General features: G+C 37.2%; 1 protein-coding gene across 1 annotated transcript in view; it reads right to left on the bottom strand.

The window, feature by feature from the left end:
* The window catches only part of LOC149816259 (putative 3,4-dihydroxy-2-butanone kinase), a 46,055-nt gene extending 24,225 nt beyond the window's left edge, over positions 1-21,830 (bottom strand). The window contains exons 1-13 of the mRNA XM_089987906.1: positions 21,408-21,830; positions 20,565-20,638; positions 20,393-20,456; positions 14,968-15,080; positions 14,835-14,882; positions 14,383-14,454; positions 14,217-14,306; positions 5,187-5,360; positions 4,515-4,598; positions 4,218-4,273; positions 2,415-2,545; positions 2,247-2,339; positions 1,461-1,522 (exon numbers count right to left, since the gene is read on the bottom strand). Coding sequence (XP_089844032.1) covers positions 1,461-1,522; positions 2,247-2,339; positions 2,415-2,545; positions 4,218-4,273; positions 4,515-4,598; positions 5,187-5,360; positions 14,217-14,306; positions 14,383-14,454; positions 14,835-14,882; positions 14,968-15,080; positions 20,393-20,456; positions 20,565-20,638; positions 21,408-21,480 — 1,134 coding nt within the window. The 5' untranslated portion in view covers positions 21,481-21,830. The remainder of the gene's footprint in view (positions 1-1,460; positions 1,523-2,246; positions 2,340-2,414; positions 2,546-4,217; positions 4,274-4,514; positions 4,599-5,186; positions 5,361-14,216; positions 14,307-14,382; positions 14,455-14,834; positions 14,883-14,967; positions 15,081-20,392; positions 20,457-20,564; positions 20,639-21,407) is intronic.
* Positions 21,831-25,767: the final 3,937 nt, after the last annotated feature.

Here is a 25,767-nt window from a genome sequence, read left to right as displayed (position 1 = left end):
GTTAAGTCTATGCTTATGGCTAAATCCAAGATGAAAGACTTGGGTCCCTTATGATATTTTTTGGGTGTGGAAGTTGATAGTAGACATGAGACTATTACATTGAGCCAACATAAGTACACTATTGATATTTTACTTGCTACAGGGATGGAGAATTATAAACCTATTAGCACACCTTGTCTTCTAAATCATAAGCTAAGTGCTAAAGAAGGCACTACTTATCATGATCCTACTTTGTATCGTCGAGTCGTAGGGATGTTATAATATTTAACATTCACTAGGCCTGACATAGCATACTCTGTCAATCAGGCTTCACAGTTTATGCATGCTCCTACAGATGTACATATGGAAGGTGTAAAAAGGACCCTTCGGTATTTAAAGGGTATGATTGGAGATGGCTTGATGTATACCAAGGACACAGCTTATACGTCAGGGCATCGATTATTCACCTACACAGACGCGGACTGGGCTGGTGATCCTGACGAGCGCAGATTAGTTTCGGGGTATTGCATTCTTATCGGCAATAATATTGTAACATGGAGTAGCAAGAAGCAAAAGGCAGTGGCGCGATCTAGTACTGAAGCAGAGTATCGTGCAATGGCAGCAGGAACAGCCGATGTTACATGGGTGAGACATCTACTGCAAAAATTATAAGAACTGATCTCGTCCTCTATGCTTCTTTGCGATAATCAGAGTGCTATTAATATTGCCTTCAATCCCATCCTTCATTGTCGCACGAAGCATATCGAGATCGATCAACACTTTGTTAGACAAAAGGTGGAAGAAAAAGAAATTGAACCTGCATATGTTCGGTCAGATATGCAAGTTGTTGACATCTTTACCAAGGGATTATCCACTCATCAGTTTTGGGCACTCAAAGACAAGTTGAGAATGATCAAAGACCATACTCAACTTGAGGGAGGCTGTTAGTTTTGGATCATGGATCCGACCCGCACCACATTCCAAGGATCCATCTTGGGATGCGTGGGCGGTGGCATGTTTGTAATTTATTTTTATTACTTGTGTAATGTTATACCCCGTACAACACTTATAAATAATAAGTAAAAAGGAAAAACCCGATTGCCGCTGACTCCTCTCTTCTCTCTTTACCTCACTTTTATCTCTTGCAAGTTGATATTTCTCACAAAAAGAGCCAACAATAGAAAAGATTTTCCTGAGGCTCAAACATAGATATTCATATGAAAAAATATGACATATTTTGGTGGCTGTATAGCTTAATCAACCAGATCATCAACTTAATGGACAGTTATGAATATCAATATCAATATGCCAAACAAACACAAATAGCCTGTAAGCATCTCTTTCACAATGCAGAAAAGCAAAGACAGATCCGAAAGGCAGCAGAAAACTTTCCAGGAACAAAAGGATAAACTTTTCTTTTATAACACAGAATGAGATAGAAAACAAGATTTGATCTGTTTGTCACAAAGATAAACAATCACCTCGTCTATTCTTGCATGAGATTGGGGAACAGGAACAGGAATCTTAGTAGACGGGTGATTTCCTGCAGGTTTAGGTATTCAACAATGAGCTTTAAAATGAAACTTTATATCTACCACAACCAAAATTCAGGCTGCATTTTAAGCATCTAAGATAAGAATTCACTTTTTTAGTCCAAAATCACTTTACAAATGAGAATCTATGTCACATGGGTGCGGGTGCGGGTGCGGGTGCGGGTGCGGGTGCGACACGGGTGCGGCGCAATTTCAAAAATTTTGGACACGGGGACTCGGCTATATATATATATATATATATATATATATATATATATATATATATAAGACTCGGTCAAAGTTGTGCCCATTAGGGGACAGGTGATGAGTTGTGAAGGCATTCTGTACACTTTCTTCATACAGGAATAATTCACTTTTGGGCACTTTCTTCATACACTGTAATAATTCACTTTCTTCATACAGGAAAAAACCACAAAAACTTGAGTTGTGCCCATTCTGTACTTAAAACTTGAAAGTGTACAGGTTTTTTAGTTGTGATGGGTTTTTTTCCTTACAGCTGTAGCCCAGAAAATTTCAAAAAAAAAATTCCAAAAAAAAAATTCCAAAAAATGGACCAAAATGACCCTGGGTGCGTTGACCACACCCAGGGTCGGGTTGACCGAGTCCGAGCCGCACCCGTGTCCGCACCCGTGTCGGTGCGTGTCGACGCGGGTGCGGCGACCTTGGAGCCGAGTCCGTGTGACATAGATGAGAATACAAGATTTACATGCCTACCATCAACACCAACAGGCCAATATGGAGCTTTGGTTGGTGCATCCAGACGTTCCAAAATGGCTTGGTCTGCCATCATAACTGAAATGGAGAACCCTGCAAAAGATACTTCAAATAATGAACTCTGGCCCATTTCTATAAAAAAAAAAACTCTTCATTAGACAAACAAACCTGCCATATCAAGAGAGGTCATAAAAGATCCTGTATAAACTCTATCAACAGCAAGTCCATGTTCTAACTGCAACTGAGGAACAGCCTTTCTTGCCACAATCATGAGCTCCATCACTGGTGTGGAACCTAATCTTCAAAAGTAATAAAAAGGGTGGGAAAAGGAAAAAAAATGTCAAAAGAACGCATAAAGAACAAAATCCACAAAAATGTAAGATGCTAATTGAGTATGAATGCAAAACATACACAAATATTGGCATCCATGTCACTTGAAATAGACACAGGACAGGGAGACCAGATACAAACATGACAATCACATCAACATCCAATATTATTTCTGTTAGTAAACAAAATCAACACTACCATGAAAAAAGATGAACAAGTTCATGAAGTTATTCACCATATATAATTTAAATTGTCAAATATGACAACATTAGTATATCAAAATATGACATTGTACTACTACAAACAGCACAGACATAAAAAACCAAATCAAGATTCAAGGCCATTAGAGCATGTAGCAATGACATTATATAACTAAAAGGAAAAGAAGACAAACATTGTCAACATCGTATTTAGCAAACTGGGAATTGAGAGAGTTTAAAAAAGCTCACAGAATCCTTAAAACATAAATTTTGGAACAACACTTAGCAATGCATACTACACACACACACACACACACACACATATATAGATATATATATGTATATATATATATAGATATATGTATGTATATATATATATAGATATATGTATGTATATATATATGTATGTATATATATAGATATATGTATGTATAAATACATGTATGCATGATGTGCATATATTTATGTTATGTGTGTGCGTACATACATATGTCCTTATGACTCGCTGAGTTGAGTCAAAACTTGGACAAATTTTGGCAAAAACTTGTTTATCTTACTGAGTTAAGCAGGTTTTCTGCTGATCCAGGTCAGGTGAGTCACAGGGTTTCAGGGACACACACACACACATATATATATATATATGCATGATGTGCATATATTTATGTTATGTGTGCACGGACATACATAAGTCCCTATGACTCGGCTGAGTTGAGTCAAAACTTGGACAAACTTTGGCAAAAACTTGTTTATCTTACTGAGTTAAACAGGTTTTCTGCTGATCCAGGTCAGGTGAGTCACAGGGTTTCAGGGACTCTCAATCAAATTCATGATGATTGCTTGAAAGATCCCCAATTTGGAAGGCATAAAAGCATGTACATAAAATTGTTTCCATGAATATGGCCAGTGTGCAGGTTTTGTTACTTTTGTACAACGAGGACATTTTCAACCTTGCACTATGAACTTTTATGGATCCGAAGCTGGGTGATCTATTCATTACCCATCTCAAAACTGTATTTCAACACTAGTACTGCTTGCACTCAAGGATGACACCATGGCATCTTTCAATTTGTTAACAAGGTTCTGTGCATTCCTTCATACAACATTTGATCAATTATGTTGATAAATTAGAAGAGATAAAAGCATTCCTATACCAATATCTTTACAAAAGCAAAATGTTCAGAAGAATTTCTTATTTTCCATAATGGAACCTCAAACCTTTTCTAGATCAAATAAGAAGCAAAAGCCCAAACTTTCTATTAACTGAATGAAAATAGATTAATTATCCACTGTTCATTAAATTATAATCGAGACGGCACAAAATCAGCCTGACTATTGTACATGTTCTATGAAAGTGTACCAAACTCTACTGAACCCTAAAATAGTAAACCAAAACAAAACAAAAGCATGAAAAAAAAAACAATAGCCAAACATATGGGCTCACCCATTAATCATAAGAACAACTCTGCTCCCTCGTGTGATTGGCACATAATGTATTTCCTGTGATGGTGCAGGCAACAAGAAATTTTTTAATATCACCAACCAAGAGAAAATATAGCAGCAATATCAGAGAGAGCACAATAGCATTCAGAAGGATAAAAATGGGTTGAAATCATCCCATAACAGATGGCTAGATCCACATCCTGTTAGTATGGTATGAAAAAATTGGGCTTCCATCCTGAAGAACAGAAAATGAAAGAATGGGAAAAAAAGAAAACAGAAAGCAAGCAATGGAACAAACCGTTGACAGAATTTGATTTAGAACATGAGATACCACCACATCCACTGGCTGAATGTCAGTCACAGCAGCTCCAGGCTCTCCATGCTAGAAAAGTCAGGAAATAAAAATAAGCAAGCAAGAATTCATTTATGAGGAAGCTAAAGCCTTTCTGCTATCTATCCAATTAAGCATAACATAAAGGAATCATGACCCAGTTCACTGATGGTATCAATCCAATAAGTGTAGTAAACAAGTTGGATGTGCAGAGCTTGTCTTGTTCAAACTTGGCTTTTCTCCTTTAAGCTCGAGCACGGGCCAGAGTTTGCTAATCAGGTTTCCGTTTCCCTTATGACAGACCCAAAGAAGGGGAACATGCCAAGCATCCACCTGAGATCATGCCTTCCTAGGTCTATTCTGGATGTACAACTTGATGTCAACATCCCTTATTCGAGCTTGACTCATTAAACATGATGAGCTCATATCAAGCTTAAATGAGCCTATTTCACAAGACAGAATGAGCTCCTTCTCAAGCTGAGTTACAAGCAGCTTAGTTTATTACCAGCTCTAAATGCAAATTGATGAATCTCGACTCATATAAACAAATTTGTAACAAAACAACTGCACAACCAATGCAAAATGGAAAACAAGAATGAAACCACAAAGGAATAAGACATGAAAAATTATATAACTTACAATCCCAAGACCAAGCTCCATCTTTCCAGGACCCAGACGATCAGATGTGAGCTGACCTGGCAGGGTGCAAACAGACAGAGCAACTCCCATCGTGCCCACCAGTTCAGAAGCATGTTTTGCCTCTGCAGCAACATCAGCAAGACAAAGACCAGCAGCAGCAGCTGCCCCAGCAACCTATCATAAAAATAAAACATATCTATACCAAAGACAAACAAAGAAAAAAAGGAAGGGCAAGAAAGCTGAAACTGTTGCCATATATCAGCTATATCTCTTATCATAGAACACTTATATCTAAGTACATATTATTAAATATGATGAGCACTGCAAAGATGGAGTGCTTCAAAGAAACAAGAGGCAAGTTAATGGAACTGATGAAGGAATTCAGTAATTTGGTATAGATCATGTTCAACGATCACAGAACTACTATAGGTGAGGCCGTAGGAGGGGAAGTACCAACTGCAAAACAGCACTTCCACTAGCAGTTGAACGTCATATGACTTGGCCGTTTACAAGAGGCAGAACAAGAAACAAAAGTAAAACCACGCTTAAGGGAGGAGGTTTAGCAATAGGATGAACCAAGTGTACCTGGATCTTTAGAAGAAAATAGCAATTTCACAACACTTTGAGCCGATTTACAACAATAATATGTTGTTCTACTTATCATTGGCTCGGCCATATCCAGATACAAATATTAAAACGAAAGGCTGGAGGAGCTATAGCAGCAAGTTATGAACAAATAGAGTGCCATGAATTAAAGGTCCAGAGGCTGCATGACCCTCTCACATACCTTCAGATAGGTACGCTCAAGACAAAGCTCAACAAAACCTATGAAGTGATTGACAATGCAAAGATTTAGAATGGCTATCCAAATATGCTCAATCTAACAAACTGAGCAGCAACAGGATATTAATAAAAAAAAAACTATTTTTGTCCCAACTGTTGCTTACACCTCGCAAATACTTCTAGACCAACTAGCTCAAGAAAAGATGATCCACCCACACAGTAGATGTGTAACGATACACTAGTGCTTTCCTACATGCTTGCTCATGGTATCAAGCACCTTCAGAGATAGAGCAGGCTGAACAAACATACAGACAAAATCTTGAGCCTCTTTAACCTTAGTAACTTGACTAGATTGCTAAAAGTTATCTCACATGGTTTCTCCATTTCTTTTGTCGTTCCTTATCCCCTTATATACTGCCAACAATTGAACTTCACAAAAATGGCCATATGATTGTTCCCAATGTTGCAAGTATTGTACCGTATCGTACGATACACATCATTATTATGGAAAAAATGAGTATCATACCATATCGTATGATACACCTTCAACGCACTTTATTTTGTCTATTTCAACTTTAATTTCATATTGTTATTTAGTTATGATGTTTTGTACGATTGTATATGTTATTATCTTGTTGACTTCACATTTTCTTGTTTTTTTTCAGACGCATGGATCAGGTTTTGAAGTGATGTTTCAAATTTTAGAGTTTTTGTCATTCGCATTATTAGCCAAATGTGTAGCGCAAGTGGATGAGAGAAAAATTAAAGTCTCTTTGAGCAAATCCATACAAAAAGAAGAAATAGATTGGAACACAAAATGCTCAATGACCTTGTCTACGTTTGCTACAACTTACGGCTGAGGTAGAGGTATAATTACAAAATTTATTTGTCATTTTCATGTGTTTATTTTTAAAAAATTATATAATTTTTTCATGTCATCTTTTTAGGCAAATAAAAAAGTTATCATCAAAGAGGAACAAAGAGCAATTTGATTTCATCAATTTGGAAAAAAAATTTATGTATTGGATGAATGGGTTAAAAAAACAAGCATTTTGAATGAAAAGGACATTTAGTGGATCAACGTAGAAGGAAAACAAGAAGTAGATGACAAAGAGCCCACACATATTAGAGACGATGTGAATGTCGAAGGAGGAGGACAAAAGATAATGATGATGATGATTGAGATTATATTTTTAAAAAATTTGATTATTTAACACTTAAGTGTTTATAAACTTGGTTATTTTGTTTTTGTTTTTGTTTTTGTAATATGAAAGTATGAGTCTTGAGGCATGTTCTTAATTGCAAGATATTTAATATTTTGCATTGTTCTTGTGAGATAGTTTATATTTGATGATGTCTTATGCAAATCTTCCTATACACAACTAGGTGGAAGCCTTCTTAAACCAAAAAACAAAAAATGCAAAAAAAATCTCATTTGCACAAGATAGATTCTCCTACAACTTCAAAAATGGCTAGGAAAAATAGGAAAAAGATGAAAGAACAAACTTTCCCAATAAAAAACAAACATGATGCATTTTTATTAATTTCAAAGAGGAAAACAAATAAAACCAAAAAAAAAAGACATCAACTGGAAAGTTCTTAAGATTTTTTTATGACTTTTCAGATATTCAAGTAGTTGATGACATCAGTTGATACTAACAAAGAGTCAAAAAAATAAAAAATAAAAGCATGCAACCCATGTAGTCAATACAACCTAGATCTTCCTAGAGCTACAATTTAGACAGAATGTAATGAAAAAAAAAAAAAAGAGCACAATCACAAGGTCACTAATTGGCTGAGCACATGAGCCACTATGGGCAAACGCAAAAGCTCACTAGAGTTCACAAGCACAAGCCACTAATAGGCTGAACACAATATAAAAAATATAATTTGAGTAACACAAAAAATGCTTAAGAAAATCATATTCAAATGTGGTAAACCCCACATATATACAATGGGATGGGGAGAGAGAGAGTCCAACAGCTAGTTGAGCGAGCCGTTGGACTAGCCCAACAGCTAGTTGGGCTAGCCCCAATGGTGTACACAAGCACTAATTCACCAAAAGATAATACAAAGTGAGAACAATCTCAAGAGCATAACAAATGCACACAATAGCCACTATGGGCATACACAATAGCTACTATGGGCACACACAACACAACACATAAAAAATATGCAATTTCAATAATAAAATGCTTAGAAAAGCATTGAAGATACAAGGGGTTCCAACCCCTATTTATGACACAAAGAGGGAAGGGCAACCCAACTAGACATTAACCTAGCCCCCAACGGTCATATTTATGACCGTTGGGAGCAGTGTAATGAAGTGCCAAATGAAAAGAGCAACGTCTCCAAGCGAAAGCACGGAAGCACGCACATACACAAGATGCCACTAAAGGGCAAAATAAACCACAAAAGTGGTCAAGCACAAAAAGAAGATAAAAATATATCTCACTTCATAGAATGCTTCAAGAGAAGCTTAGGGAATACATGGGGCTGTGCCCCTTATTTATACACAGCAAGGGACCCAAGGAGGGGCTCCCATAGAGTCGTTGGAGCCCCTCCAACGGTCATATTTATGACCGTTGGAGGGGTCCAATGACTCTATGTGGACCCCTCTCAATTGAATAAAAACAAAAAACAAAAAAGACAAAAAAGAAAAAGAATAAAGAAAAAGAAAGAAAGAAAAAGCATATCAAAGATATGCGTGTACAGGTGAAATGACGGAAATACCCTTATCGGGTTTTACAATATAAATATATATATATTTATATATATAGATAGACACATAGACATATATATATCATATATATGTGTATGTGTCGTAATCTATATATATATATATATATATATATATATATATAAGTACAACATATTTTAACACCCCCCCTCAAACGCATGGTGAAATCACCGAGAGTTTGCTAAGGAGGAAGAAGAAGCGAGGCGAAGGCAAAGCTTTGGTGAAGAAGTCCGCCAACTGATATTCGGTAGGAACATATGGAAGTTGAATGGTGCCTCGTAAAAACTCATCTCGAACATAATGACAGTCTATCTCAATATGCTTCATTCGTTCATGAAAAGTGTGATTGCTAACAATATAAATGGCGCTCTTGTTGTCACAACACAGCTTTGAGGGAGTTGAGAATGAGACACCCATATCTTTAAGTAAGCTTCTAACCATATAATCTCAGTTGTGGTAGTGGCCATCGCACGATATTCTGCTTCAGTAGATGAGAGAGAAACTTTACGCTGCTTCTTACACCTCCAGGAGATAAGCGACTCCCCAAGAAACACACAATAACCTGTGGTAGAAATACGATCATCGGGGTTACCCCCCCAATCAGAGTCAGTATACGCAAGTAAAGTAAGAGGTGAAGAAGAGGATAAGAATACTCCCTTAGTGATGGAATCTTTTAAGTATCTGATAATCCTCATTACTGCTGCCATGTGAGTGGTGGTAGGAGCAGTCTGAAATTGGCTTGCACTATGAACTGCATGAGAAATGTCAGGCCTGGTGATAGATAAATATGTTAAGGATCCAATCAATTGACGATAAGGCGTGGGATCTGCTAAAGGAGTGCCATCATTGGCTCTCATCTTGGCATTGATCACTTCTGGAGTCTCCACCCTTTTGTCAACTGTTAGCCCAGACCTAGCAATAATATCAGAGGCAAGCTTCATCTGAGATAGGACATACCCCTTGGGGGAGTATGCAACTTCAATTCCTAAGAAATACCTCAAAAAACCCAGATCAGACATATCAAAATTTTTCTTAAGAATATTTTTAATAAGATCAATACATTTCTTATCATTACCTGTGATAATTATATCATCAACATATAATAACAAAATGGTTATGTATTCATTAGAGGATTTAACAAACAAAGCAGTATCAGTGTAACATGAAGAGAAACCATTATCAAGAACTACTTTGCTAAAAAGATCATACCAAGCTTTTGGCGCTTGTTTTAACCCATAAAGAGCTTTGTTTAATTTTAGAATATTGCATTTCCCAATTTCAAGACCCGGCGGAGGATCCATAAGAACTTCTTCACATAAAGTTTCATTTAAGAAAGCATTTTTAACATCAAGTTGGTATATAGGCCATTGTTTGATGGATGCTAAGGCAATTAAGGTTCGTACACTAGTCATTCTGGCCACGGGGGCAAAGGTTTCTTCATAATCAATCCCATATTCTTGGGCATAGCCTTTTGCTACCAAACGAGCTTTGTATCTTTCAAGAGACCCATCACATTTAGTTTTGACTTTATATACCCATCTACACCCAATTGCCTTCTTTCCTAAAGGTTGAGGAATAATGCTCCAGGTTTGGGCCTTGTTAAGAGCCTCTAATTCGATTTTCATGGCTTCAATCCAATGTGGGTGATCTTTAGCTTCCTTAAAAGAGGAAGGTTCGTGATACGAATGTATTAACATAAGACAAGTCCTATAATTCGGAGAAAAAGATTCATAGGACACAAACTTTTGTGGTGGCCTACTGGTACGAGAAGATCTCCTAGGTAGATGGTTGTCAGTAGATTCTTCTAAAGAAAAGTCTTGAGAGTATCTGTCAATAGCAGGTTGATGTTCATTTCCTATCCGCCGGGTATAGACATTTATATCATTAAGGTTTTCATTTTGGGAGGTATTATCATGTTGTTGTATATCATTATAATGTGAAATCCCATCACAACTAGTATCACAAGAAATAGCCTCAGGAGACTCAATTCTTGGAGCTAAGTCAAATAGAAAAGAATAATCGATGTCTTCCTTAGATGTGTGGATATCGAAACCATTTTGTTCTTCAATAAAGTTTACATTTCTCGACACATATAATTTATTGTTTCGAATATCATAACATCTATAGCCTTTTTTATTCTCACCATAGCCAATGAACACACATTCAATAGCTTTAGGTGACAACTTATCTTGTCCTAGACTAAGTACAAAACATTTGCATCCAAAGATTCTTAGTCTATTAAAATCGGGAGTAATTTTAAATAATTTTTCAAAGGGCGAAACATTTTGCAAAGAGGAAGAGGGCATACGATTCACAAGATATGTTGCCGTAAGAAGAGCTTCGGCCCAAAAGTTTTTAGGAACACATTTAGACACAAGAAGAGTTCTTGTGGTTTCAATTAAATGCCTCCTTTCCGCAAGACCATTTTGTTGCGGAGTTTTAGGACAAGATCGTTGGTGCAAAATTCCATTTGTTTTAAAATAATTTTGGAAGTCTTTAGACATGTATTCTCCTCCTGAGTCGGATCTAAAAATGGCTATATTGTGTTGGAATTGGTTTTGAACAAGAGCGTGAAACTCTTTAAAATTGGTGAAGACATCGGATTTATTCTTGATAATATAAACCCATGTGTATCTAGTAAAATCATCAATAAAAGAAACATAGTAAGAGAAGCCTCCTTTGGACATAACGGGTGCCGGTCCCCATACATCGGAATGCACAAGTTCAAAAGGCCTTTTTGACACAAAATTGCTATGAGAATATGGAAGAGAGTGAATTTTCCCAAGAATACAATCATTGCATGTAAAAGTATTTGTATTACAAAATTTTTCCAAAAATGGAAAAAGATACAATTTAGAAATACTAGGGTGCCCAAGTCTCCTATGCCAAGTCTCAATATCTTTGGATTGAACATGATTACAAAATGATTTGGATGGCAAAGACAAAAAATCCATATAGTAAAGGTCCCCTCTTCTATGGCCTTGCCCAATCCGCTTCCCGGACCAGAGATCCTGCACATAGCAATGGGTTGGTGAAAAAGAGACATTACATTCAAAATCGGTAATTTGAGAGACGGAGAAAAGATTTAGATTAAGTTTTGGGATGATTCGGATTTTGGGAACAAAAAATTCTTTGTTTTGGTCATAAATTTTCTCAAGGTTTCCAATACCCTCAACAATTAAAGAAGTTCCATCGGTGGTGGATACATATGATTTAAATTTATTGAGACTTGGTTTTGACAAAAGTGATGCATTTGGAGTCATATGGAAAGAGGCACCCGAATCAAGAATCCAAGAAGACATACCTGGGAATGAAGAAATGGCGGCACCGGAAGTGGAAGGTGAGGATGATGATGTAGAGGCGTTCATCTTCATAAATTGTTGAAGAGTTTCGGTTAGAGGAGCGATGGAATCCTTTATGTCACCATCCTTCTTTGAATCTTCATTGATGATTGGAGGAGTTTCTCCCACGGAAGCTACCTTCTTCTTGAATTTAGGGCAATCGGTACGAATATGGCCCAGTTCATTACAATTATGACAAATGATTTTCCTTCCTCCACCATTATTCTTCCAAAAATGTGGTGGTTTATATGATCTTACATTGTTGCCGGGTCTAGACACGGCATGAACTTCATCAACATCCCTTTTTAAGGCCAAACGGGTTTCTTCTTGACATAAATCGGCCAAAATATCGCTTAGAGGAGTAGAGGCTCTATGAAGTAGAGATCCTCTAAGTTGTTCAAATTCGGGACGAAGCCCATGAATAAATTGAAAGAACCTCTCTTTTTCCATTTGCTCTTGTCTCATATCAATAGCACTTCCTTCCCATTGCGGTTCGAGAAGGACAAGTTCATCCCATAAAGAGGATAGGGCATTATAATAGTCCCTAATGCTCATATCACCTTGCTTGGTAGCTCTTACCTTTTCTTGAAGAAAAAAGTGCCTAGCAAGGTCTCTTTGAGTGTACATACCTTTCATGAAAAACCATGCTTCATTGGCCTTCTTGAATTTTGCAAGATTTGCACAAATCTTCAATTCGACGTTATTCATGAACCATGCCAAGATTTTAGCATGTTCACTTTCCCAATCTTCCATTTTAGAAGAGTAATCAAGAATAGCCTTTTCTTTTTCTTCTTCATTCAAGGCTTTTTCTTCACCTCCTTCAACTTTAGTTAACTTTAGTTGTGGTTCTGGAATGGTTCCACATACATAACCCCAAAGCCTTTTACATTTGAGATTATTCTCCATAGCGGCCGCCCACATGCGATAATTGGTCCCATCCAATTTGAATGAGAGATCGATTTTTGCATCTTTGTTGGCCATAAGAAGAAAAATTTATAAGACAAGAGAGTGGAGAGGTATTACTTGTCAATGGAGGATCCAATGAAGTCTTCTTAGCCAAGGCTTTGATACCATGTAATGAAGTGCCAAATGAAAAGAGCAACGTCTCCAAGCGAAAGCACGGAAGCACGCACATACACAAGATGCCACTAAAGGGCAAAATAAACCACAAAAGTGGTCAAGCACAAAAAGAAGATAAAAATATATCTCACTTCATAGAATGCTTCAAGAGAAGCTTAGGGAATACATGAGGTTGTGCCCCTTATTTATACACAGCAAGGGACCCAGGGAGGGGCTCCCATAGAGTCGTTGGAGCCCCTCCAACGGCCATATTTATGACCGTTGGAGGGGTCCAACGACTCTATGTGGACCCCTCTCAATTGAATAAAAACAAAAAACAAAAAAGACAAAAAAGAAAAAGAATAAAGAAAAAGAAAGAAAGAAAAAGCATATCAAAGATATGCGTGTACAGGTGAAATGACGGAAATACCCTTATCGGGTTTTACAATATAAATATATATATATATAGATAGACACATAGACATATATATATCATATATATGTGTATGTGTCGTAATCTATATATATATATATATATATATATAAGTACAACATATTTTAACAAGCAGCCCAAAGTCTATTTGGGCTGCCCCAACAGCCATGTTGTACAAAAACAAAAGGAAACAAAAAAAGAAAAGAAAATAAAAATAAAAAAGTCAAGCCTCTAATAGGCTGACACCTATACATAGAACAGAAATTAAGAATATATATGTACATTGACATGGTATATAATTTAACATCCACACCAATCAATGAACACAATGGATTCCAAAAGTGCCCATCAGTTAATAATCATTCACATATCTTTCCACAAGCGGAATAACTTAACAGTGGTCAATTACAGACATAAAGGGTGAACCCGTTGTTTCCACCACCACCAGATGCACAACATGAATATGGTTCAAGTCCCAAATGTTTAGAAGGGAAACAAATTATAGAGAAACCAGAAGCAATGTTTAGATAAAATAGCATTAATAAAGAAAAGCACAAACAATGTTTAGATGAAGTAGCATTAACAAACTCATAGTGAAATCTAAAAAAGAAAAAAATGGCAGGTCATTGTTAACCAAGTAACAAAGCAAAGACACCAGAATACATGACACACACCTTATGAACAAGGATAGTCCCCGCCAAGCCTCTACGCCCAGCTATACCTCGTGGTGGTGGGAGAGCACAATCATCTCCAACAATTACAGTCTGAGAGCATCAAAATTAACAGAAGTTCAGAAACTATGAGAAGAACCAAGAGAAATAGGTAGGAGGTAACATATACCTCAATCTTATATCCTTCAGACTTTGCTTGCTCTGCTGCCAAACCAAAATTTAAGCGATCACCTGTATAATTCTGTTAAATCCAATTATTAATTATCAGCAACGTCCAATCTTTAAAAATGTAGACAGAATGCAGCATTTGGTTTTCAAATTATCAGCAGGCTAAAAGGTGTCATGAGAATCAAGCTGCAGAAAGTAGCTATATGATGCAAGGTATACAGCATATATAACAATATGAACCAAGCTGCAGAATGTAGCTATATGATGCAAGGTTTACAGCATATATAACAAGAATATGAAAACAAGGATGGTCTCAGATAGAAGTGGCCTGGGGCCAAAGTTCCAACACATCAACATGGTTCTCGTTTATCCACCTTCACTAAAAATTTAAAGACAAATTCTCCAACAATTAAGTTTAAATCCAACTATCCATACAGCTGGATATTGTTTTACCTTAACTATCAGGAGACATCCCTTGGGACCAGTCACAGCTCTAATTCCCTGAAATGTATAACATTATGAGGTTGACACCTGAGAGCAATAAAAAAAAGAAAAACTATGCACCACTATGCATCAGAAGTCCTACAGCTAAGATAGAATCAACAGGAGGAGAGGTGAAAATATCTCCACATATAGCAGCTGTTAGCATCCCAGGCCCCACGAATCCAGCATGAGCAGGCTCATGGCCACTTCCACCCCCTGCACAGAAGGAATAGTAACAGAATTTTAGCTATCAATATGGAAATTTTGCTGATGAAGGCAGCAAATTGTACTATTAAAAAGATTTAGAACTTGACTTAAAATGCTATGAACCTACAAGATTCTAAGTGTAAACAATATAATTGCAAACTTTTTCTTATGTCTGTTGATGATCAGTTGAAGAAAACAATAATTTACTTGATGAAAATTGAGAGTGCCGCCTCCTTTTGAAATTATTCTATAAAGCTAACCCAGTCTGATATACTTTGCATATTCTTTTGAAATAAGATAATGGAATTTTGCTTGTACATAAAGAGTTCATGTTGTACCAAGCTAATAAGGACCACAGCATCAAACATGTCCCTATACACCAAAGAAAACAGAGCAATTGAGAGGAAAAAATATGCATCTTCAAAGCGGCCAAGCCAAAAATATCCCATAAGAGAATACATCAAGAGTCTCTCTTAGGAAGAATGTTTTTCAAGGATATCAGTTTAGAAACAATGAAAAGGTTGAAAAGAGACACATAAGGGAACAAAAGAATCTGACTTTTTCCAAAACATTTAGAACAATGTTGGGACAATTTAGCTTAACCAATACGGACCGACGACGATTCCAGAGACATTTGGAAATATTGAGGTGTTCTCATGATGCTACACTTTTAGAGCAAAAAATATCATGATGTTTCAAAAAATTGGTGGCATCTGCTCCAGAGTTACCAATTTATAAAAAACTTATACACCATAATAGCTAGAACCAATGTTGCAAGTATCATACCATACGTATTGTTACTATGAGAAATATTGATATGATATACACTCGTATCGCGATACGAGTGTATATCATATGTATCGTACGATACAGGGTGTATCCTACGATACAGGGTGTACCGTACGATACAGGGTGTACTGTACGATACACCGTCGACGCACTTAAAAAAGGGGTTGAATCATAATTTTTCAGTTTTGGATTTTAAATACTTCTTGAGGGCCTACTCCCTCATTTATGTAGAAGCCATTAGAGAGGTATCAATGCACCCTAGGACTCGTGATAGCGATTTGGGGGTCGATTCGTGTGCAAGGGAGAAGACATTTGCAGTTTATAAGAGTGCATTTTCACCATTTGTTCACTCTAAGAAATGGGTTAAGGTAAAAAAAAACATATTTTTAGCTTCTTATTGAGCTTTTTTTAGGAAGACGCCATCAATTGATCCTGCATGGCAATGGGACACTAAACTAATGAGTGAAAACAATTTGAAAATCGAGTGCAACTATTGCCATATTGTTTTTTCAGGTGGTATCGCTTAGTTGAAGCATCATTTAGCCGGAACACATTTCAATGTTACGTCCTGCATGTCAAAAAAATTGTTGAATGTCGTGAAATAAAAATATCAACAATTACTCATTAGTCCGAGAGAAAAAATGAATGAGGCAAAAATGAGATATGGGCAGCCCTAGCAAGACGAAGATGAGTTCCCTAATTCTGATCCTACAACCCCTAGCATAGCATTAGAAATATGAAATTCTGCAGCGAAGAAAAAATGTGTAGTTGATGCCAGAAGTAGTGTCATAGGCATAAAAAAAAGATGAGGAGAAAGACGAGTATGAGGGAGTTCTTCGAAAGGAGGTAGAGCTGAAGGTTATATTAATAGTTTTTTTTCTCTTAGGACTACCCCTAGAGCGCAACCCGACATTCATACTGCTATTACTCCTCAACATTTAGTCAAGACACAAATGTCGTGGTTGGGAGATGGTTCTATGATGTTTGCATTCCTTTCAATGAGGAAAATTTCTTTCATTTTCAGGCCAAGACAGATGTCATAACCAATATCGGGTCTGAATATAAAATACCTTCAAATCATGCTTTGAGAAGAAAGAATTTAGATACTAATACGAATGAAGTGAAGGCATATTGTAATTAGACAATCATGAAGAGAAATTGGGTGTAGCATCATAGCAGATGAGTGAACAGACAAAAAGTCAATGACCTTGATAAGTTTTCTTGTCTATTGCCCCAAAGGAACTATGTTTTTGAAGTCAATTAATCTATCTAATATGCCCAAGACAAAAAATGTAAAGAATTGGTCAGGTTGTAGAAGAGTTTCAACCTCAAAATATTGTTATAAGTCAGCAGGTAAAGAATTGGTAGAAAATTATGGGTCATTTTTTTGGACCCCGTGTGTTGCACGTTACATAGACCTCATGCTTGAGAATATCAACAATATAAATGAGATAAAGTGCACAGTTGAATGATGCCAAAAAGTTAATAAATTTGTCTACAATCATGCATGGATTTTGAGTCTAATGAGAAAGTACATTAGTGGTACTTAGTTGATTCGTAGTGAAATTACTAGATTTGCTACGAAGTTTTTGACAATACAAAGTCTAGTAAATAATAGAATTGTACTAAAAAAAGTTTTCATCAGATGAGTGAAAAGAATATCTCAATGCACAAAAAGAAAGTCAAGAGAAATCGTAGATATTGTATTCATAAGTGAATTTCAGGATTAATGTGTGAAGTTGTTGAGAATCACTATATCTTTGGTAAAGGTGCTTCGATTGATTAACAGTGAAGACAAACCAGTTATAGGTTATCTCTATGTGGACATGGATAAGGCAAAAGAGGTCATTAGAGATAATTTAAATTGAAAGAAAAATTATGCATCCATATATGAAACATCATTGATCATAGGTGGACTCAGCAACTTCATCAACCTCTTCATGTTGCAATATATTATTTAAATCTTGCATTTAGATACTCTCCAATATTTAAAATAGACATGAAAGTCAACAAGGGACTCTTGAATTGTATTGAAAGGTTGAACCATAATTATGGCGTTCAAGATCATATTCATAAAGAAATGAAAATTTATGATAATGCATTCTATGATATGGAAAAATTTGTAGCACTGCAAAACCGTGATACAACGCGTTTAGGTAATTTATTCTGTCTATTTCAATTTTAATTTCATATTATTATTTTGTTATGATGTTTTGTATGATTATATATGTTATTATCTTGTTGATTTCACATTTTTTTATTTTTTTCGGACACGTGATGGATAAGGTTTGGAAGTAATGTTCCAAATTTGAGAGTTTTTGTTATTCGCAATCTTAGCCAAACGTATAGTGCAAGTGGATGCGAGAAAAATTAAAGCATCTTTGAGCAAATCCATGAAAAAAGAAGAAATAGATTAAAACACAAAATACTCAATGACCTCGTCTACGTTCGCTACAACTTACGGTTGAGGTAGAGGTATATAAAATTATAAATTTCATGTCATTTTAATGTGTTTATTTAAAAAATTACATTATACAAAATTAACTACTTTTAATTTTTTCATGTCATATTTTTAGGCAAATAGAAAAGTTACAAAGAGAAATTTGATAATAGCAATTTGGAAAATTTTGATGTATTTGATGCATGGGTTGAAGAAGCGGGCATTTTGAATGAAAATGACATTTAGTGGATCAACGTAGGACCACAAGAAATAGATAATAAAGAGCCCAAGCATATTGGAGACGATGTGAATGTCGAAGGAGGAGAAGAATAAGAAGATAATGATGATGATGATTGATGGTATGTTTTTAAAAAACTTGGTTATTGTTTCATGTATTATCTTTAAAAAACTTGATTATGATGTATTATGCAGCTCATAGAGATGTAAATGCTTCATATGTGATTTTATGGTTGTATTTTGTGTAATTCATCATTGTTTCATGTGTTATATTTTTTTAGAATTTTTGCTAATTGTTCATGATTTTTTGGAATTTTTGAAAATTTTTTATTTAAAATTTATGATTTTTTACAATACAATACGCATCTTATTTTAAACCCAACCAATACGGGTAACGATACGATACTTACAACCTTGGTTGGAACAATAAGAAAGTATGGGATTGGATGGCAGAATAAGTAATGACACTATAGAAGCCACGTGCATACTTGCGCATAAGCATACAAGCCACGATTGATTTCTCTTTTCCAAACTTACACTCTCATTAAGATTTAAATTCTTCTACTTTTAGCTTTTTAATATGCCCATCATAGTTAATTTATTGCTCTAGTGAACGACTAGCAGACCCAAGCTGCATGATGCAGCGCCGTTGACAGCCACCCATCTTGGCATTTTTCGAGATGGGCATGGTCTCCATCTCGAGAAATGTAGAGATGGGTGGCTGTCAGTGGCAGCAGTGCCGATGCAAAATAAATGCCCTCAAACAATATATAGAGGAGTGAGTATGTTGTGGAAAAGTGAAATTAGACGCTTTAATAAACTTAAAAGTAGAAGATTCCAGGAATTGCTCAATACCATCGTAGGTGACAACCTATGGAAACTTCACTTGGCATGTATTTGCAAATGACACAAAACTCAGACTCACCAAGACATTCATGTATATAATCAAAACAATGCTAGACGCAGTCAACATTGTATCGTTAACCTTGTCTATTTCCTTTTATAGTCTTGAATCTTGATTATTTATTTTATATTCACTTGTGTTTTTTTCTCTTAAAATTTGTTATCAACTACATGACATTTTAATTTCAACTTAGTTTTATTGTTTGATGCTTTCAACTATAGTGATCTAGAATTGTCATTCAAGAGTTTGCACTTGAGATAATATTCATGTTTTATTGCTTTATGTTAAGAAAAATATAAATACAGATGGCCGTATTCGAGTGAGAACTATCATGTCACACCAATGTTTCATTCCTTCATCAGTATCCATGTGATATAGATGTTGATAATTATCTATCACGGGTACAGTACCCGGAGAAAATTAGCAAAGCTATAGCTATCATGCACTATTAATTACATAACACAAGCATAACAAAAGTATTGAGGACCCTACTCCAAATTCTACAGTTGCTATACGATTATGTCACATGGGTGCAAGTGCGGGTACCGGTGTAGCCGGTATAACACAGCAATTCGAAAAAACATAGATGTGAATGTGATATATATATGCATTACAATCATACAAAAAATCTATAAATAATTTTAATGTTTTTTAGTTAGTAATATATAACTATATGTTATAAGCTTTTCAAAGTTTTTAAGGCTTTCTTTTTAACTTGGACAATTGTACATGATCAGAGTTGACCAAGTCCAAATTAGAACAAAAAAGGTGGGGTGTGAGTTGATCACGCACCGGACACATGTTGATCCACACTCAGCTGTGTCTGGTGCCGCACCCACACCTGTGTGGCACCATGCACGGGTGCTTCGACCCTTTTGAAGAGTCCGTGTGACATAGCTATAAGACTATTACAGAAAAAACATCCCAGAGAGAAAGCATAGGATTTAGCACCTGAGATGACAGCAACCTTGTCATAAGTTGGTCCTGATATGTCAGCACGCAAGACAACCTTGATCTGGAAAGTATCACAAGTTAATAATTCAACAACAGACAACTCGAATGACAGAATCGTGAGCACAAAAGAGTCCTAAACCACATTCCTACATCAGAATTCAGTCATTACCTCAGGGAAGCCATCCAAGTACTGCAATCCAGGATAAGTTTCAACCAAACCCTCAATGAACTCCATCGCAACATCTGCAAGAGAAACGATAAGTAAATCAATTAATTATATATATACCCGGGTTTCCTAAATTACACAAATCTGAAACAAGAACACTTAATGTTCTGAGTGACATCAAAATATCGTAGAAATAGAATATCAGCCAACCACATTACATCGGGACAAGCATTACAATTACACACCACGCAGTCCCGAAGGTTTTAGCAAGGGAATTTTCTTGGCACTAATCTTCAAAAAAAGGAAGCCATATAGCTCCACCAATTTACAAAGAAAACAAACAGATTCTCTGAATTTTCGATCACATAAAACTCCGACAAAGATCATTCTCCAGGGTTAAACAAACAAATTAACGAACGAAACTAACTTATCATCCATAAATTCGGTCTCCGTGCAACAGCGCTGCCATGCATCAACACCACTCCATAAAAAAACACGATAATCCACACATCAAATCATATCTTTCCTAAACAACAAACCAAAAGAAATAAAGAAATAAAAGAAAAGAAATCTCCATCAAATATCTCAGTAACTTAATTTTTAACAGAATAAAGACAACAAAGATTTTCAAACAAGTTAAAGAAAACGAGGCCGAGACGATTCATAAAACAACAAAGAAGATAAATAACGAAAATTTTCTAGACATCAAGAAAACTCTCACTACAAACGAAAAAAATCCTAGACATCAAGAAAACTATCACTACAAAGAATTCAGAGACCGCCAATATATCAAAAGAGAAAGAACAAAAAAGAAAGAAAGCGAAATTGAGAAAAAAAAATGCAGACCGTTAGGGTCGTTTATGAGCTTCTTCCCTTGGAACGACATGCCGGAGACCCCGATTCTTCCCCCGTGAAGCATCCACGATCGCGCAGACGCACACAGAGAGCGAGAGAGAGAGAGAGAAGGGAAGTTAGGAAACCCTAGATTTTCGGTAGCGGCAGAGAGGGAGGAGGAGAAGAGACGACGGAGGGAGGAGAGAGAAGATAACAAGAGAAGGGAAAAGGGAAAGGAGCGGAGACTCTGGCGCTGCCGTCTCGGCCCGATCACGGCGGGTTAGAGACTTTGCGGGGGTGGATGACTATTTATAGCCTCCGTCCTCCAACCCCCGAGACCCTCTGCTCTGCCTGAGCGGAACAACGAGGGAGATCATTTCCCCTGCCCTTATCTTTTCTAGAAATAACTGATGTGTCCCTCCAGCGATTCTTCAACCATTACAGTTCCGTTCAGCGCGTGAAGAACAGCGTCTGATTTTTTTCTGGTTCCTTCTCTTATTCTTTTCTTTCTGGATAATGACGAAACTGCCACTGGGTTCGAGGGCTCCTGTCTAGCGTTACTAGGCTCGGTTACACTCGGCAGTTGACTTCGTTCACCGGGCGCCTGTTGGTCCAGTCAGTATGTTGCTTTGGGATAAACCAAGGTTAAAACCCCTCATCACTGACGATACCTTGGCTGGCCTCCAGTTGGTAAAACCCTTAAGGTCTCCCCGGGTGACCAGAAAGTACACCCAGCTTTGACCTTGCGGCAAGGGATGTCACCCGTGGGTTTCAAACTTGTGACGTTCCATTAAGTTTGTGACATTCACAAGTTACCCCTACCAGATGAGCGGAGCTCTTGTGGGTTGGTTTTGTAGCGGGTCAGTGGCCCACTGCAGGCTTAGGGTGAAACAATATGGGTAGGGCCAAGCCCAATTACAAGCTTGACAGGTCCGAACTGAACACAGGCCCACAAAAGCCCAGCCCCTTATAATTGGCTTCAGGCCAGACCAATGAACGGATCATGCCCCTGTTGTACATTAGACGTGTTTGAAAGTCTCGGATCTGATGTGGCGCTGATGTGATGCAGCCCCACACCCACATCCAAGACGAGTGAAGATCAGGGTGCAATGTGATGGTACATTTTTAACTGATGACCCCGATCTGATGTTGGGCCCCTCAGATGACAGGCTGTATCCCAACAATGGAGAGCGATCAGGTTCACATTGCACCTGATCCTTCAATGTAGTATGAAAACCTACGGTACTAGCTATTTAAAATAAGCATAAATGGCCTGGAGCTATTTATAAAGCTATCCAAACAAACAATGGATAAAAAAATCCTAGTTTTTCTTTTCTTTTTTTTTTAACCTGAGTTGGTGTCTTGGGCAGTGTTGTCAGTATCAGAATCGGACCTCAATAGTTTGGCTAACAATTCAGGTGGTGTATGGGCCCATACTCAAGTTTATCGGTCTGAATCAGCCAAAAACAATTAAAAAAATATTATGTATCAATCAGAATGTGACACGTGTTGAAACCATTAAATTATTATTAAAATATTATCAAAAATTAATTTTAATATATTTTTCATATTTATTAAAACATAGCCTATTCAAGTCAGTATCATATCAATTTTCTAGAGATATGATATGTATCGGCCTATAAGCACCGACAACATTGGTTTTGGGCCAAAGATCCTCCAAGGATCTAAAATCAAATCCCTCATATTTGAAAATCGAGGCTCTCACTAGGGTTGTGGGCAATGGGCCTCAAGTTGCTTATGCCTGGTCAGTTAAGGTGACATTGGCTTCTTTGTAGCTACATCCCGTGCCACTGCCCAAAGTAAAGAACTCGGCCTTAATTCACAAAAACAAAAGGAACTTGATCTTTATTTATGCAAGACTTGCAAGTACCTAGATTACCAGTCGGTTTCGGACTTGCAACGTCCCATTACATGATGACGTGTGCTAATTGCTACTTCCAGATAAGGGAATTCTCCATAAGTTTATCAACTTTATTTTTAAATGTAATATGTCAGTTCACAAGTTTATGGCATTTCATCTAAAGAATTGGCCATGCTTCATGTGATGGCAAGCATATCCTAAACGAATTTGATCAGTAGGGATTTGTAGGCACCTTGAAGCATAGAAAGTCAAAAAAGTAAAAGGTGTAAAGGAAAAAGAAAATAACGCTGAAGATCATGAAAGTTCAAATTGTAACCTTTAGGCCCTGTTTGGAAACCGCCAGCTGGATGAAAATTTTAGGCATTTGGTAGATACATGCTAAGCTACCTTGTTGGTGGTGGGTGTTTTGAAACAGGTAGTTGGGATAAAGGGTTATGCATTTGGGAGAGGAAGTGAGGCTATATACCTTTTACATTTGCACTAAAGAGTGGATTGGATAACCAACCGAGCTAGCTCGGACTCGGCATAGGCTTGACCCGTTTAAGGTTAGCTCAAGCTCGTTCAAAAAATAAATAAGTCGAGCTTGAACAAAAGTATAGGCTTGGTACATGTTAACAAGCCGAGCTTGAACAAAAGTATAGGCTCGGTACATGTTAACAAGCCAAGCTTGAACATGTAGTCAAACTCGGTTAGGCTGGATAAACCTGATTAGGCTCGGTTCACATAGTTATATAAAAAAATAGAATTTATATATGTATATTATTTTTATATACTTAAACACAAAAAAAGTTGTTAACATGTTGGAAAGTGACCTGGGTTCAAATCTTACCAGGTATGGTTTTTATAAAGAACTTTTGACATAAACTTTAAATTTTTTTTATAAATGTGTTCAGCTCGAGCCGAGCTTGGACATAGGTTGTTCAAACTCGGCATGAGCTCGAGCCAAGCTTGAACAGACACTTTTTCTTCTCGATCCAAGCTGAGCCAGCCCAAGCTAGGCTCGAACCTGACTCGTGTGAATCCCTACTCCCTAGAGGTGGTAGCTATCTTTTTCAAATGCATAAACTCCCTAACTACTAGTTTCCAAACAAAGCCTTAGTCACTTTGGCTCTTTACCGATCGTGTAAATTGTTGTATCTCATGGGGAATCTGATTCCTCCATTTAGTCCAATGACAAGAAAACTTACTAATTACACCGAGAGAGTGAGAGAGAGAGAGAGAGAGTAGAGGGTATCATCGATGCAGGTAGATGAGGAGTGTATCATGACCATTTTTTGTTAGTGTTTGATGATACTCAAACGCTTTTCTGTCGTTGATTGTGCAAGATCAGAGATGGAAAACATCATTATAATTAAAAAGGACCATTTAGCTGCATTTTTGGATCGCCACTTAGGGATTGCAGTGGACCCGGGGAAAACGGACCTCGCCCCACCTTGCCCTGTTCGAACCAGGAATGGAGGACATGAAACCAGGATGAAGGCGAGGATGGAGGTTAAAATAAAAACCCTTGCGGGAATGAAGGTGGGGATGAAATTACGCTTTTCCTTGCACCGCCCCGCCTCATCCCCTATCTCTGTTAGTAAACCTTCTTCTCCTTTAGGAATGGTACTGGACTAAAGGGAAACAAAGCCCCGTGCTGCCCTGCTTGGACCGGAGATTGAGGATATAAAACAAGGACAGAGGCGAGGATGAAGGTTAAAATCAAAACTCGTGCAGGGATGGAGGGCAGAATTTTGAGATGGAGCAGGGGTGGAGACCTTGTCCCCCGCCCCGGTCCACTGACACCCCTAATGGCGGTTTTTCAGTCCAGACCTTTAGCAGCGGTAGTAACTGCGATTAAAGGTCCAAAACACTAAAAAAAGTAGGGACCTTCCAGGTGCATATCTGATGATACCCTATATATATATGTGTTACACTAAGAGACTAAGAGAGAGAGAGATTGTAGAGGTCCACCTTGATTTTTCTGTATTTTTTTAGCCAACTTGGGGAGAGCTCTATGTGGGACTTTTTTTTGCAGTCTCGAAAACATAAACATCAAAGATAAGTCTTCCCAAGTATGATTGTAAAATTTATTTTTTGCTGACAAAAATTAATGTCTTTAGAGATGCATCCAAGATGAGAAAGACAAGAAAGCAAATGTGAGAACCACTTTATATTTCACAAATATTTCAGTGCCTTTTTCTGGCATGATAAGAATGGAATGAGGGACTTTTTTATCCAATATGAAAGTAGAAATTCATCAATCTCATGAACATTCATTCCTAGCAATCAATTATATATATGGTGCAGAAATATGCTGTGTGCTAGCTAACCTTCTAAGAACGATAAAAAAAGTCCAACAAGGGCCTGTTCGGGATCGGTAGCTGGGATGGGCGTTTATGAAATTTATGCATTTGACCAGCTACCACATCTAGGAGGAGGTAACTAGAGGTGGTAGCTGTCAAATCCATTGTTTAGTGCAAATTCAAAGGAGAATGAGCCTCACTTCCC

This window comes from Nuphar pumila, chromosome 14 (genome assembly GCF_984573655.1).
Source record: "Nuphar pumila chromosome 14, dmNupPumi1.hap1.1, whole genome shotgun sequence".
Taxonomy (NCBI): Eukaryota; Viridiplantae; Streptophyta; class Magnoliopsida; order Nymphaeales; family Nymphaeaceae; genus Nuphar; species Nuphar pumila.
This window is presented reverse-complemented; position numbering and strand designations above follow the sequence as displayed.